At 41.3% G+C, this 17,251-nt stretch overlaps 1 protein-coding gene across 1 annotated transcript in view; it reads right to left on the reverse strand.

Moving 5' to 3' along the window:
- Positions 1-378: 378 nt before the first annotated feature.
- The window catches only part of LOC104076369 (zinc finger MIZ domain-containing protein 1-like), a 36,533-nt gene continuing 19,660 nt past the window's right edge, over positions 379-17,251 (reverse strand). Inside the window, 7 exon segments of the mRNA XM_009577210.1 lie at positions 379-893; positions 4,594-4,842; positions 10,620-10,783; positions 13,772-14,019; positions 14,542-14,610; positions 16,461-16,528; positions 16,861-17,021. Coding sequence (XP_009575505.1) covers positions 786-893; positions 4,594-4,842; positions 10,620-10,783; positions 13,772-14,019; positions 14,542-14,610; positions 16,461-16,528; positions 16,861-17,021 — 1,067 coding nt within the window. The 3' untranslated portion in view covers positions 379-785.

Raw genomic sequence — 17,251 nt, forward strand, 5'->3', positions numbered from 1 at the left:
TTTCCTGGGTGTTTCCAATCTGTGTGTTTGGCCAGAGGAATCCTCTGCAAAGAGGTGGTTAAGATTCCTGCGTTTGCAGAAATACCAACACCCACGGCTGCAGCCTGGAGATTCTAAGGACTTGGTGACTGATGTTGCATTAGCTAAACTGCTGGCTCCCTCCGATGGGCCTGTATGTCTTCCCTATCTTTGCCACTTGACTGTAGGATTTGTGCTTTTTTGAGCTTTGTACGTGTTTTTGTTTTTCTTTTTGTGTGTGGCCAGGACAATCACTCCAATGCCAACTTGTGGTTGGAGGGGGGCAGAGAGGAGGTGGGGTGGAGGGAGATAGAGTTTCAAAAAAATGGAAGAACACGCATTGGAAGGACACTCTGAGATGGGTCAATTAAAGACAGTTCCATTTTGTTGCCTTTTCTTCCCTTGCCAAGATTCGTTTTTGCCAAGTTACTTCACACTATGTTTAATCACAGAACTCTCTCTCTAGAGGCTGAACAACAAATGGGGTTTCCAATAGCTGCACAACTGTCTATGCTTCTCTGTCACGTGTAGCACGGCAGACTCGGAGATTACTGCATTTATTTATTTTTTGTATTTTTTTCTCCCGTCACTTTGGCAGTCTCTGAAGCTGAGAAAAGCAGTTCTGAGATGAAGAAAGCAGGGAGTGCACCATTGGATCAAGTTGTGAGGTTTTTTTTCTTCTCTTGTGGAAAAGGAGTGTTAAGATTCCTCGCTGTGCAGCCACACACGTGTGAACAAGTGAAAGGGATGGGAGAATACATATGGTTTCAGTTGTTCTCAAAGAGAGACAGAAGGTCATCATTGCTATTGCTTGGCAAATCAGGAGGATCCAGGTACGAAAGCAGCTCATCTGGATTTGTGAGTTCTGGAAGCAGCTATAAAATATAAAGATAAAAGGAAAATTACAGATAACAGAAACACAATTGAGGAAAAAAGGGATTAAACACCACACATTCCTGGAAACTGGCTTTCTATGTATATATCCAAATAAATCGGAAGGCAGCGACACAAATCTAACACCCTAAGATGACGCAGTAGCCACTTGTTTGTGAAAGTCTGTATTGCTGTTTTCACCTGTGAATTAGACTACCATCTCAGTTAGGGTTTCTCAATCAACCTGCCCATCACAAAGTTTATCAATAAACAAAGCATATTTCCTGGCTAGTGATGCTGATGAAAAATTCTCAATAAATGCTCGTTATGTATGTTAGTTTCATGTAAAACACTGAATAAAAACTTGAAACATGCAGTTTGAGTAATACGTATTTGAGCTTTAAGGTAGATCAACAAAGACTGGTCTATCTAACTCGCACATGTCAGTGTGACGATCACCTGAAGGCTGCACCCCTACAGAAAGAGGCAGCCCTGTCCTTTCCTCACCCCTCAGCCACCCCCTAACGCCTCTGTGTGCTGATGTGTGCTAAGCTCCGGGGCAGTGAGCTGGAGCAAGGGAACTCACCCAGGGTTAAAACTAGCCCAGAAAGAAAGGGAAAAAAAAAAAAAAAAGAACCAGGGAAAAACCCAACTGAGACAGAGTACAGGGAGAGGAGTGGCAAGGCAGGTGGGTGAGTCCTTTTCCTTTCTGTGGCAGCGAGTTTACAGTGGTTGGAAGTACTTACTCAACTACAGCATCACATGCAATTCCAGACATTTTAAACGGTCAGGAGCATAACACCCCATCCAGCAGAAGATGCACTAGTCTCCATAATGTTTTAAAATATCAAAAGGAATAGCTGTGGGGGTTTTATTTATATTTTTATTAATACTGTGTTTCAAACAGAAAATTTTGTTTTTCCAACCATCACTCAGATTCTTTTTGATCTGACAGATAACAAGCAAATCGTAACTCCCGGGTTGTGTACCAGGCGATGTTTCAGCTTTATTCTGCATCTTGCCATATTCTAGTCAAAAGTAAAAGCGTCATACATAAAAAATGGCAGGGAAGAGTTTGTAATAAACTCCCTTTATATTCAGTGTTGTGTTAAAGCAAAGACAGAAAAATATGGACTGCTTTAACAAACTTAATAGTAGGTATGAGAAATTCATTTTAAGTTGTTCTATGTTTTCAAATATTATAAAATTAAAAGCTTGACTGCATCACATTTAGCATGCAAATATTATATTTTTATGCTTCTATTACTCCTGTGCAAATGCAGCTTCATCTTCTAATGTTATATGGATGAACATATTTTTCAATAAGCTAAACATGAAATGCAGAAGGAAGTTTATTACTTCCTAAGCATTTTGGAAAAAACGCAATGTCAAGTTTACATAAACAGAATCACCTGGAAGGAATGCTTTTCTTAAAATACCGCCTCCTTTTATTCATGGTAAAAATGCTATTGTCATAGTACTAGGCTAAAGATATGAGGCTTTTAAATGTATTTCACCTGCTATCATAATTTTTTAATGAATACTTAATACTTAGATGCCCAAAAGAAAACCGTGGCCCCACCAAACGTGTAGAAAGTAAAAAATGGTCGAATTTTACAACTACGATTTTACAACTCAATTCTGAAAAATTTAACATAACATCTCTGAGACTCATTCTTGTATACAAGGGATAATTTAAAAACTTTTTTTAGAAAGGTGAAAGTTTTAAACAATATGCTCAGTATCTCTGAAGATGAAGTCTTCTAAGTTTTGAGGGTGACCTCGGCTTGCCTCGGTCAGAGGGGCCAGGCAGCACAGCCTGCCTCCTGCCCAGTTGGTGTGAAAACCAGAGACCTCAGAAAGGGCTTGCTGGGTGTTGAGAGACAGAGGAGCGCCGGGGGCTGCGCAGGGAGATGGGGGCAAAAGCTACAGGAATACGCTAGACTTAGAGGCAGAATTTGGAGAGGTGCACCCAGTGCTCCTGAAGTGACTACCTGAGAGGTCTAACCAGTCATTTGAGTCTTGTGCCTTTGCTGTGTTAGGTGTAAGTGCAGATCAGCTGTATCTGTATCTATACACGGTATATCCTTTAACCCAGGTTAAACCTAAGACTGCATCACACTGAAGTCCTAAAGAACTAATGTGACCGTGTCAGTAGGGAGCAGACCAAGTTGCCCACGGTACAGTCCCCTGTTTGGTTTGCTGCATGGGACTTTATTCAGCCTGGTTCCATAAGACAGCCACTGAAAGTTAAACCCATTAAAATAATCCATCTGATCATGATTGAGCTCACAGATACTTCAAAGAACTATATTCCCCACACTTTACAGCACTTGCCTCCTCATTTAGCTAAGATAATTTCAGCCTCCCATTAAGAATCCAGCATGCCTCCATCAGTGATAACCACGGTACTGTGATAAATGTACAGGTTTTTCTACTTTGCTTTTCACCGAGGAATGAGTGCCTGACCCGTAACAGCATACTTTATGTTGCTTAAATATTTGAAGAAAAAAATGACATTTTTATTTCACCTATTAATATTGCTTATATGGGGTCCTTAAAGGTTCAGAACTCTAACTGCCACACGAACTATCGTTCCCAAAGGATGTGCACGTGACTGTGTTGTGTGAAACAGCAGCACTCTGGTTCAGATAGAAGTTACTTCACTGAGCACTGTTCCTGTAACTGGAGCATCCATCCCTCCCTTAACCCCTTCCCTCCCCTCTGCGAGGCTACCTGCCGGGACAGCGCTTGTGTGTGACAGGGAAGACATAAGTATACAGCAACAGTAAATACAGATATAAATCTGAGGCACAGAGGTGAACATTTCTCTGAGAAAATTACACTGTGCAGCAGCAGACTTTAGAACAGACAGAAGATATACATACGGGAACGCACGACTCAAACAAAAATCCAATCCTAGTGCTAAGGAATTTGTATTTTGGGAGGTAGGTGGTTAACCAGAGAGATACCTCAGATAATTCACTTCCGACTCCACTGAATGGATGGTAAGAGATGGAAGATTACTTTTGGCCTTAAAACTAGGTTTATCTTTGTTTAGTTGTGAGCTGTCTCCCATAGCGGCTAAAGAGGCAGAAGACGTCCTGGTTGTTTATTTTCTTATGTGGCACACCGGGAGGAAGAACTTGTGCTGCTGAGCTACCCGCACGAGCAGGTATGGATGGGCACATGCTTTTGGCCGCAGGGAGCAGGGACAGTGCCACGGGGTGGGCCAGCACAGATCCCCCTCCCACTGGCCAGGCATGCTGCAGGGCTCAGCGTGCAGCTTGCTTGGCAGAGCTCCGCCACAGTCAGAACCACACACAGCTGCGTCCTTCCTCTTATTCAGGCACTGTGATGGCTTCAGGGTCTAGATGAGCACACGGGAGCCCCTGTCCAGCGATGAGGGGGAAGGTAAGAGATGGCTCCCAGCCTGGTACCTGAACTGCCATCTGAAGAAATGCCTGCCGTGGTGCTAGGAAGAGGCTATGGCTTGCATGCCATACAGCCGCTCAAACCATTCTCCCAGCAAGCCAGGAGCGCCCTGTCACCTCGGCTGCAGCACCTGCACCCATGTACCAAAGCATGAAAGGATGGCATGTGCTGTGGAAGCGGCTCCCCGTCCCCGCACCCTCCCTGCCCTCCCGCCGCGATGCGAAGCACACGCTATGGCAGGCAGATGATAGTATGACACAGACTTACATCCAGCGAGGGCTCCGGCATGTCAGGTGCTCCCTGTCCACCAGCCTGACCCTCTAAGGCTGAGGAGGGATTAAAGGTCAGGTCACTGTGTGGATGGTTGCTAGAAGCGGCCGGGGGCGGCTGCCGGGACTGCTGGGTAGGAGGCCCGCTGTGATGTAATGGCTGCCCTGACTGGCTGCTGGGGTGAGGGACGTGCAAACCTTGCTGCATGGAAGTATGGGACTGATCAGTGCTGCCGGGATGAGGGATCTGCGGAGGAGGAAAAAAGCAGGAAAAGAAAGTGAGGCCACAAGGTACAGTGCTCGCAGTGCCTGACTCTGTAACCACATGTTACAAAAAGAAATAACTTAAATAAATTAAAAAAAGACACACACAACAAAGAAACCAAAAAGACCCAAAAAAAGAAACAAAAAAGCGCAATCGGAAAAGAAAACTCCATATCCCAATGCTGGAGGAAGTGTTTCAGCTCTTTGAAGGTTATCTGTAAGGGGGAGATAAACACATTGGATTTGTGCTGTTGGTTTGCTTCCTTGTCATGTGGGAAACTGCGCTGGAAGATGCAAAATAACGAACCCCAAAAAGGAGGGAAGGAGGCTTATGGGTGCTGCTCAGCATTAGCGAGGCAGATGCTTTTGCCCTAAACAATTCCAGGAATGAATGGAGAATTTGTTGAATAACGATGCCTAAGCCAGGAAACTGATTAACCGAGAAAACGCATTTCTGCTCAGCTCCCTTATTGGGTAGCTTCCTGACACCACTGCCTATTAGGGTTTCAGCTCATTACAGACATCTTACAAACACCAGCCTTTTCCCACTCCTCCCCTCCTTTTCTTTTCAGAATGCAACACCCCTTTTAAGGGCTGAAGATTTTCCTCGCTGATATTCACAGGTTCTGATGGTTGACAAAAACCCAAGTCGGCTCAGCTAGCGAGCTCCCCACCCATCAGCAGAGCTGCTGTAGGTGGCTGCATACCTGCTGACTGCAAACTACAATGCATTAGCTTAAACTAAGCTCATGATCACACTTCTATTTTGTATTCATGCCGTGGATAAGTTCTCTAGCAAAAGCTTAGTATTTTTTATGTTTTCCATGGGGAATAAACTACCAAACCACATGCATCTTCCAAACCCTATTTGGAAGAAAGGGGGAAAAGGCTTCCTCACATGACAGAGAAGCAACAAAAATGCACAAGCCCAATTCTTCCTTCTGCTGCATGTCACATTTAATGCTAGTGGATTCTTTGGGGCTTGACCTTGGTGCCATGAGAAAGAAGTGTCTGAATGCTTCAGAATCAGATGTCTCACGTTAATTGGGTATATGGAGAAGCAAAAAATGTAAACATTTTTTGAGGAATGCTACATATTGCCACAAAGTGGAGCTGAAATAAAAGAACAGATACATACAACAACAGCATGAAATTCATCCAGCCAAGCCAACAGAAACCAGCAAAATGCTATGTCAGCATTGACCCTTTCATATCACAGTAAACTGCAAGGTTATTTTAACCTTAGTCTTCAGTTTTGGAAAGCAAAAGGGAGGTTATTACGAAACTTAATTAAAATATTCCCACAAAATTTAAAAAAATTACAGAAACAAGCATTTAAAAAAAATACATTTCACCACTCTTATGAAAACTGAAACCTGAATACTGATCCATTGGGACAGTCATACTCAGCTACATGGAGGTCCTTTTCAATACTGTGGTAATATGAAAGTTGGTGGAAACGAGCAGGATCCTAACTGCAACACCTCATTTGGGCCTCTTTCCCGTATGAGAGTTTAAAGTAACTGTTAAAAAGTCCTGATACACACTCTTCTCTCTATTAGGGTCACAGTTTGACTAATTGAGAAGTATTCTGCAACATTATTGTTATTACCTTAGGGGTAAACTTGTTCAAAATCTGTGCACAGACCACATCTTAATGTAAATCAATCTGCAGCCTAAAAACTTTGCAAAAGTCCAAGTGAAAGCAGATGTCTACCCAAATAGTACTCTTTCCTTCTTCATTCATTGAGGACATGTGCAACAGAAAGTGTGGAAATTAAGAAAGCTTAATAATAGCAAAAAGTAAAAAGCAATTTAAGACAGTGTTGCTAAGGTGGGAAAGCAGTTTCCAGAAAAAAAACCAAACCAAACCAGGATCTTGAATAGTCTTTTAAATTTATCCCTGAACGCACAAAGCAAGAGTCATACTGGCATGTTTATACCAATAATTATTTAAACCAAGAGGCCTTCATATGTTCTTAGAGGTATTTCAAAACAAATAAGCAGGTTAGAAATTCTACATTATGTTTATATAGGCAAGTATTTTATATATATATATATATAATCTAAAAATATTTAGTTGATAAGGCAGTATTCTTGGGCCCTGAGATAACTGTTGGATAGGGTGTAATTGTTCATTTTAAGACTGAGGGCTACCAGAATCTTAAACAGCCATCGCAGGTTCAAAATCCTTCAGACTTAGGCCACAGACTCCACCAGCCTACCTGTGAGAAAGCAAAATGCTCAGGACTTCAACATTTTTCTGTTTGCATTCAGCTAACTAACGATAAGTTTGCCATGGTGCATAAACATTCTAAGCAATACGCTTCGTATATGTTCAGCTTGCATCTGCAACTCCCATCATTTTATTTTAAAAAAACTAATCCACACTATGAATGCAGAGTCTAACAAAGTTGCCTTTGTTTACATAGCAAGGTAATTCCAGAGTTGTTTTTAGGAGTGTAACTGTAGCACTCTTAAAACATTTACAATCTATAAAAGAAAAGCTTATAGCAGACACCACTACATCTTCAGCTTAATAACACAAAACAACACAACTCTTTACGACCCCAACAGTGACCTCTACGAGTGCCAAGATGTACAGCGGTAGAGCAATGGGACCTCCCGGCTGCAGAACAATATTCCTTTAATCTCAGGAGAAAATTGATAGTGAAAAAAAAGATCAGCAGGTTAAGTCGATGGTTTATATCTCTCTCCATTACTGGGGTCATAGTTTTACCAAGTCTTTTGCTGGGTTAGCTGGCGGAACCACTGAAAGATGCCATCCTGCCCTGCTGCTGTTCTCGGCCACTTTTCCCATCCATGCCTTTGTCATTGGGCGCATCCTTGCAGAAATGCAGTGAACTCAACTGGGGAATTGACATGGATAAAAGCTAAACTCCCCCCTTCCCTGAATTAGTTTTCAATCACTACCCAGATCACTTCATGGCTGCAGTAACACTTGTGCTGGTGTGAGAGAGAGGAAAAGTGAAAATAGAAACAAGAGCGATGACTTTTTACAGTGGCACCAGCTCGTATCACCTCACTGTGTATATGAAACCATAGTGTGATCATCCATCGCTCAGTCATGTACCACTCCTTAACACTATCTGCAATAAGCACTAAGCTAGAGCTAACTCTGAATTCACCTTTGTCTAAAACTTGTTTACCATTTCTGAAAACAAACATGATGCGATTGTGGCAGCTATTTTGTAGCCATCTTGCACTGACATAGAAGCATCTGTTCTACAGTTCTCACAACACTTTACACTGGGAAGGAGGTATTCCTTCTAGCCACGTTTCAGGTCTTGATTTTTTTCTTCTTCCACAGGAGCAGAACAGCGGTATTGAGAGAAGGTAGCTCTGATGATCCAGCCCTGGTTACCCAGCCCTATCTTCGTTGGGCAAACATTGGAGGAATCAACTTTCTCTGCCTACCATTACATAAGGGCCACCACATAAATCTTCCTAACAGGAAAATTAGGAACTTCCTCACGAGCATTCAGCTCCTGTTAGAGACAGACCTTGGGTCTAAAAGGACCAAACATCTGATCCTGACTCACTTTGTAAACAATAAACGGTCAAAGTGAATAGTAGATGAAAAGAAAATACACCTTAAATGTATAAAAAGGAAAGACAGAAAGCCAGACAAGAGCACAGGCAACATCTTAAAACCTTAGTTCAATTACACAGTCTGATTTATAGTTATTTTTGTACAGAGATGTTTGTCCAAAGACATTCAGCTACACAATTTAGGAATGTGTTAATGGCATGCATTTCTCTAAAAGCAGTAATTTTAAAGCTGCCTTTCCTGAGTGTCTGCTACAAACAAACAGTTCATTTTTGAAGAAGAAGAAAGGAAGAACAAGAAAAAGAGGGAAAGACGAAAGCAGAGACTTTATAATACTGAAAAAGCTATGTGGGAGCACTAACAGTCCTCAAATGTAGCCTGAAGACTATGTGGCTACATTGACAAGGTCAATCTAATTCCCTTGTGCTAATAGACCTGAAAACTGATCCTTATTAGAGAAAATCAGCCATTGACACAAACTAGGTGGTATCTGTTTTAGTGCCTCTTCCCGTTCCCAAACAGTATAGCTTGCGTATCATTATAGATGAAGGAGAAGTGAGGCAAAGGTTTACTTTAATTGCCAGCTATCATAAGCAAGTATCAGATTTGCTACAGACTGGCCCACAGAAGCAAAAATCTATTAACATTTGCCCAAATACCCTCTTACAGCTCTGGAACATGCATAGCCTTGAGCAACTTTCACCTTTGCTATCATCTGTAAGCAGTCCCATTTTCAGAAAGCCACAGATTCTTCACTTTCATATTCAACCACTTCATATCCTACCATTTCAGAAATTTCCTTGGGGCAACTACTGTAGCAAAGGTATAGCAGTTAACTGACGAAGTCAAGAGGCAGGTGTCAGGTAATGGGAGGCAAAGAATAATTCCCTGTGGCTTTGATTCAAAGGAAAGCAGCTGTGAGTGGTTCAGGTTGGTTGTATTTCCCCTCACTACTATATTCTAATACTGTATGGTTGGTTCTGATGCAGATAATTCAGACTGCTCTTTGAGCTGGGTATGTGGAATTTGCCAATGTAAAATTAAGTTTACAGCATGTTTGTTCTGTCCTTTATTAGCCCGTAAAGCGGTAAAGTAGAGCTTCTGGTCTCTTCCTTTGCAGACAGTCTTGTTACTTGGGCTCTCTCCAAGCTATACTGAGAACTCTCTCTATTTCTCACCATCCTCCTTGGAAAACCCACTGCCAGCTACAGGAGACACTGACTGAGTAGGCTTTTGCTGAGCATCTGCTACCACATTTCCTCATTACATTCTGAAATTGTACTTTCTAGTATTCACTAAAGACATGGCACAGATGACTTGTCAAGTTAAACATCCTTCCTGTGCAGTAACAGCACACTATAAAGCCCCTGCCCTGTAACTTAAATGAACATAAAAGGATGTATACACACACACCCCCCACAGAGTTAAAATAGATGACTAGCCATGCCTAAGAGCTAAATGCTGCTGGTAGCTTTTCTATCACCTAGCTACTGCAGTACTGCATTTTCTGGAGATATATAAAGTTCTGTATATAAAACTCAGTGCTCTGAGCAAGCTGCTTTTCCAACGCACAGTTCTGCCTCTCCATCTGAGACCCGAGGAACCTCCATTTTTTAGTCTCTTACATTGATACACTCTCAGACCAGTGGCAGCATCTCTCCTTGAAATGTACAGGCTTGTCCTATTCCCAACAGCTTAAAGGTGCCTTTCATGCTACTTGGGTAGATTCCCCCTCAAAATGCTTTGATGCAAATTTTGCCCTCAGGGACAAAGCCAGGGAAGATATTGTCCCTGCTGTGAAGTCAGTCAATGTCTTGCTATATAACAAGCTGTCTGCTGAAGATGGATATTCACAGACCCTGCTGGCCTAGCAAATGAAGTCTAGTTTTTTTCAGGTGTCAGCGCAAAGCACAACGATTAATACAAGCACACCAAGCCAGGTTGTGTCTTTCAGATAAACAAGCTTAAGTGACAATTCAAAAAGCTCAGAAATGCTTCTCCAAAAACTCAAAAAGACCAGAAACTAAAAATGGCATTTTTGGCATTTCTCAAGACTACTCTATTTCACAAACTTCCAAAGTGAGGAATCCACAAAAAGTAAAAGCAGTTCACAAGGTAAGTCCGTTAGCTGGATGAGAGCTCCTTACCCCCAACGAAGGAAAATCTAGGTCCACAGCACCATTACTTACAGATTCCTGCATGGGGTGACTGAGAGGTTTGTCGAGAGCTGCCATGCTGCTTGGCATGTCTGGGGGATGTGACAGCTGTGGCCCATGCATGAAGTCATTCATAGACGTACCACCGGGATTCCCGTGCGGGAAGTCAAAATTGCCATGACCTTGGTAACTGTTGCCTAAAAGAGAAACAGATGTGATATGAAAGAAACTATTTGTTTCCCAACATTGATCTCTCAGAGTGTCTTGTAAAAGCTGTGCAGCATGGCATACTCCCTGCACAGCACAGGGCAAGTGCCATGCTGAACGTGACAACACAGTGCTCCCCACTGCTGGAGCGAACGGCAGGAACAGGGAGGAAAAAAGGGCACTCAGCTTTCAAATACTGGCTGCTGTACTAATTCATGTACATGCTGTATCTAATTGAAAACTGCTGACATTTTGAAAAACTACTGTCAGGTACCACATAACCTTAACCAAGTCGAGAAGTGAAAGGGATATTAAATTCTATGGAATATTTCCATCTGGAAGCATCTCAGTGCAGCTGAGACTGACTGCCCAAATCTAAAATTATTTATAGGACACCTGTGTTACTTACGTCTACGCTTCTATGCACTCAGTAAGCTAACTGACAGAACTGTACCAGGAAGATGCCACGGTACCAGTTCATAGCACAGCATCTATTTTACCTCTTCTTTTGCAGTATAAACAGGCAACTTCCATTAAGATAACGCAGAAGAGGCCTTCATGTCTAATGGGGGTTTGTGATGTAATTCTCCTTGCTCCCACAACACCTAATAAAATTTACTTGACTGTCTGCAAATACAACATCAATTTTCCCCTCTTCTCATTTTCAGAGTTACAAACTAGCTGCCTGTAGCTTGTGTTTCAGCATGTGGATATGCATGCTCGTAAAGAAAAACTAGTGGATGTATGAAATCCATCTAACTTCAGCCTGAAACGATGTTTTCCAAAGCACCAGAATTTCACACCAATTCCGAATAAATGATCTGGATTTACCCCCACACATCTACCATCTAGCAACAAGCCTGGAGTCCCCTGCTGATCTGCAGGACAAGTACTGTATGACCATCGTCAGTATGTTTTGATCCGTCCCACCCCAGCCCAGTGATCTTCACTTGAATTCTAAAGCAAGCATGTATCCCAATACAGGGATTTTATCTCCGTATTTTTTCTGTCCAGATCCCCCTGTTAATGCTTCCAACTGAGATACCAACGCTGGTGGCTCACTTGCTATGAACAGCAAAACTGAACTAAAGCCACTCAGCTATTTCGTATAAGCAACTGAATTGGATGATACTGAGCTCTGAAATAATAGAATAGCTTTGAAGCTTGCACGGAGAGCCTGCAGTTCGTCAGCTGAAGTACAGCAGCTTTAAATGTTCAAGTCAAGAAGGGAGTCTGACAAACTGAAGTAGCTGCATCATTTGCTCTTTAGCACAGCTTCACAAGCAGAAGTTTAATCTCAGAGGAATAGAAGTCATTAGCCACGTCAGAGTATTTCTCAAGGAAGTCAGGACTTTGATCTATCATGTAAATACTGCAGAGCCTTACTAATTCTCATTTTGTTAATCTGCAGACTGGATGAGTCTTGCCTTGCTTCTCAGGAAAGGTTTAATATAGTAGAGAGCTGGAATAAGGTCTTGTATTACTGAGTACTTGTTATATTAATTAAACTTCAGTATACTTACTGTCAAACCCAAATAAACAAACATAAACCACAGTAGTAATACCACTACCACTATTTTGCTCTACAGTACTGTTAATCAGAGGACATTACCTAATTCTTAACACTATGTTTCAGCGCATGTATTGCTGGAGAATGCAGGTGCAAGGCAGTATGCGCAGGGAGTTACAGCCGTGCAGCAGAATGCCCTTCTCTGGGGCAAGAGTTGAGTCACATGCTCAGGGACAGACCTATAAAGACATTTAGGATTATCTAGTGCTCTGCATTAATATGCCTATCCAGAGGAAATAGGAGAGAGTGGGTTTCACCTGCCATTGATGAATCAGGGCTCCGAGAAGCAATGACTACCTCTGCTACAGGATCCACAGGGGAAGGCAGAGAAATAACAGTCTAGGCAGCAATCGTTACCCAAACCCTAAACCCCACTTTTATGTGACTACACTGTCCGTTCCCAATTATGAGCTAGAAAAATGATGAAGACTAGATGGCTCTGTTCTCATGCTCTGACTGCACTTCACTCCTACTAAACGAGTGAAAAATTTGTGATTCAGTGCTCTTGGCTTTGTTATAGTAATCATTCATCTGTTTGAAAACCTAAAAAGTTTTATCATCTGTCATCAGTTTTGCAGTCATTGGAGCAAATTAACCACATTTTGCATGCAATCTATATTTTTCTTCAAATGCCTGCAAAAAGCACATATATCACCTTGTAATCAATTTGGGGATTCTGATGTGTGAACAGTTGGTCTTTTCCCAAAGCTGAACTGAGTCATATCATACTACTTGCAAAAGAAACAGTCTCTGGTTTCATATTTCAGAATTGTCACTATAATTGAGTTATTCACAATATACCAGTCATTCAAAAACGTATCTCCACTGCCTGTATTTAGTTCCCTGTTTCTCAATCTGGCAGCACATGGGCACAGGAACTCAAAAGTAATTTTCTAATGCAAAGGTGTTTGCAAAGCAGCTAAAATCTCTTTAAAAGTCATCCACTTTCTGGGTGGCTTACCAAATGTCACCCACCTGGCCACAAGTTAAACTTAGTGGCCCAAGTAACAGGGTTAATGGGTCAGGTTCTCTACTTTGTAACTTCCGTAGCACTAGGAGCCTTCACTTGAATGAGAAGGGAACACAAGGAAAATGGACAGAAAAAATGAGGGAAGACGTATATTGTGGCAGGCCATGAATATGTAAGGTAACATACAATGTTTGTTGATTCAGGGAGGGCTGCATGGCAATAAACGTGACAAGCACCAATTTCCTTACTAAAATATATTTTCCTCTAAACAGGTGAATCTTAAATTAAAAGACTGCAGAATTTCAGAATTGCGGCCATATAATTTGCTTTCCTTACGCATCTCTCTGAGAAGATGCACTGACATACCTGAATCACAAAGCTGACTGAACCACTGACTTCTAGAGTGACCACCTGGGTGCACAAAGCTGTAAAACTAACCTTGGCTACCATATTCGGTGGAGTTGTTGCCTCCTGGAGGAGGGGGTAGGGATGGGTAAGGTGACGGGCCAGGACCCAAAGCTGCAATCATCTCCATCACATTTGGCATGATCATCTGGCTTGGACTCATGGTCTTAAATCTTTTTGAGGGAATGCCATCTGGGTCATCTTTGATGTGAATATCTGACTTTATAGGGACCGGCCTCCAACTGCAAGTTGGATCAATGGTAACTTCTTCAAACTCTGAGCTGTAAAATAAAGTCAAAATTTTAGCATATTAATTTTTCTTTTTTTTTTAATCAATTCTGCTGAAGTTTCCGTAAGAATCTGCATGGTAACACATGTTCTGAAATGCTCTAGTATAATACAACCTCAAGATCTTTCACTCCTTAAGTGTGTGCTGAAAGCAAGTTTTAAAAAAGGCAACTGTGAGAGCACATTTCTGTGTTTATCCACACAATGAAATCCAAACATATCTATGTGGTCTGCCACATACGAATCAGAGGGACTACTTGTAAATACAAGAAAGCATTCTCACTCTTCCCTTTGCTTCATTGGTGAGGCTGCCATCAAGAGACAACCCAAACAACATCTATTAAATACACAGAAACTGATTCACTGTATCACTAGCTCCACCAAGGAGCCATGAAACAGAAGATTCAAGTTCAATCACTAAGACCTACTTTGGCATGACTATCTCAGTACTCATTAACTCATTATATCTCCTAGTTGCTTAGTCTTGGATATCAGAAATGAGTAAGTTCACTTACTTTTGTATAGCGTTCAGAATACCCCACATATACTGGTCAACCTCCAAGCCCTCCAGCAGAGCAGTTTTACTAGAAAGGAAAAAAAACCCCAAACCTCATGTTAGAATATTGCTACACATGTGTAAAAGAGGGATGGAAGAAGGATAGGTTAGTGATGAAATCAGCAGACTGGGATCCACCAACTTACTATCTGTAACACGTAATTTAGGAATGATTTGGGGCAAACAGTTTTAGTTCTACATCTGCATTACCAGGATAATACTATTCTACATCAAATAGACGAGATAAGGATACATCTACTTGTGTGTGTCCACAAGCTGTTCACATCCTTTGTAATTTTTTTTAGTGAAATATATTGCGAATTTAAAGGCTTTTCAAACATAGCAGATCTCTCCTGTGAACATCAGCTAGCACTATTTTTTTTCAAATTGGATCTTTCTTTTTTTGAGCTACATATTGAATAATATGGTTTGAAAGTATTACAGCTATTTTACTTAGGATCAGCACAGATGGGGACAGAACAAAACAAAAATGGAAATGATTTAGTTATGTAGGCACTTAGATCTGAATGAAGGTGCTCATACTTGGAGAAATGGGACAAAAATTTTGGCCTGGATGTACGAATACATAAATTAAGAAGCAAGACATCCAATTCTTGTGATATTTTTAGCCTAATTTAGAAGATAGAAAAGATTCAGATAGTTCAGAGAAAGCACCTGCACTTTAGGATATGTATCAATCATGGATAATCATTGAAACAAGCTCTTCTCAAGCCTGCAATGTCCACAGAAGCAGACAGAATGGACAACCTCCACTCCTCTTTATTCCTAACGTTGGCTGGCGCAGCAGGGATTGAACTGGAGACTTGCAGAGATGAAGTACAAGCTGCTACAGCTGCTTAAGCTAAAGAGCCCTGCCTCCTCAGCTGAGGCTGGAACAAACTCGTAACCCTGTGGACTGAGCACAGTAGGTTACAAACACTGAACTGGCCTGCAGACGTTCTGAGATTCTTTCTGCCCAGTTAAATGTAAGAATGGGCAGTCTGTAACCACTTCAAAGCTTTCCGTTTCTTCTGCAGTATACTAGCTCTCTGGTCAAAACATAAGGTTGAAAGTATGCCAAGGTACCCCTTTTTTCCTTTAAGCAATCACTCCAAACCTCCGCTCCTCGGGAATGTTTTACCTTTTTTAAAATCAGCCTTATTCTCGACTAGAATCCTTCCTGCTTTCTGCTCTCACTTTAATTTGCACTTGATGTTAACTTTGACCTTGGAGGATCCAACTTCATTTCCTACCTAATTACTGGGAAATGTTGCAGTCTCCAAAATTCCCCCTTTCCTTGAACACTGTCATTAACTGCATACCTATGTGACTCAAAGTATAGTACCTGAGACAGTTATTTGGCATCCTTATTTAATGTTCAGCTGGGTGCTGAACACTTTAGTATCTACATAATTTGGGCATTACAACATTAAAATTATACAAAAATAACTCTAGAATAGACTATCTGTTCTTTTGCCGTGGCATATTGTTGTCAGGTAGTTGCTTATACTTCATAATCTAGGGGAAGACAAACTCCCAGTTTATTCATGTATGTAGATATCTGTCTTACCAATGTAAATATTTGAGCTTCCTTTGAACTCTACACAACCTTTTGATAGCCTGTAATGAGAGCTTGCAGATGATATATTTTGTGAGAAAATATCTGTTACCTGTTTTTAGATTTCTAATAGTCCAGGGTGTTCCCTCAATTTATGAAATATCGCAAGAATTCTCACTGGACTTCATGCTATCAGGTGAATGTAATACATACACCTTATTTCCTAGCACTTCCTTTTTCTCCCCTCCATGACCTTATATATGATCTGAATTTGGTCAAATCGTGTACAACTGCATTTCATGCAGCATGGTTGCACTTACTTGCATACCGGACACCTCCAAGTTCCTCTTTCACAGTTCAGTTGCAAGTAAGATTCCAGATCAAAGCACTAGGTATCAGAAAGAAACAAAGAAGGAAAAAAAACAAAAGAAAACAAAAAAAAAAAGAGGAAATCAAGAGAAAATACTGTATTAACTGAATCAGTTGGACAAAAGTAAAACTGCCATGAAAAAAGCCTGCTAGCACTGAAAACTAAACCAAATAGCTTACTTTCTCCCCCTATATTAAACATATATTTTATATATATATAGTTAATTATTTAGGTTGATAGACACAAAGAAATTCCATTTCATTAGGCGCTCTCATACGATAACCAAGCTAAAGGTACTGTTAACAACACATGGCTGAGGGAATACTACCAGGCCACTGGCATCTACTCACTTGTACATGCTTGCAATCGTGACCCCTCGCTGGGAGTTGAATCCGCCGGAATGTGATCGGACACTTCAGAGACACTTTAATAGCGGTTTGCTCTACTCCATCTTCCCCATTTAGTGTTGCGTTGCCAGAGGAAGCTGCTACGCTACTGAAGTTCCTCTTTACTGTTTAGGAAGAAAGTATATGCATGTGTGAGAAAACACAAGTGTACTGTAAATTCTAACGTAGAAATCTGAAAGACCAACACTTCAACCTTTAAGGGCCAATTTAATGGACAATTTATCCACGTAGGTGTATTCTGTGTAATTTAGAATATTCTCCTGAACAGACAAACCATCACACACATGCATATCAGCTATACCCTCAACTAAATATAGTGCCATACAAGCATTTA

The sequence above is a fragment of the Fulmarus glacialis genome, unplaced genomic scaffold (genome assembly GCF_000690835.1).
Source record: "Fulmarus glacialis isolate BGI_N327 unplaced genomic scaffold, ASM69083v1 scaffold1240, whole genome shotgun sequence".
Lineage (NCBI taxonomy): Eukaryota > Metazoa > Chordata > Aves > Procellariiformes > Procellariidae > Fulmarus > Fulmarus glacialis.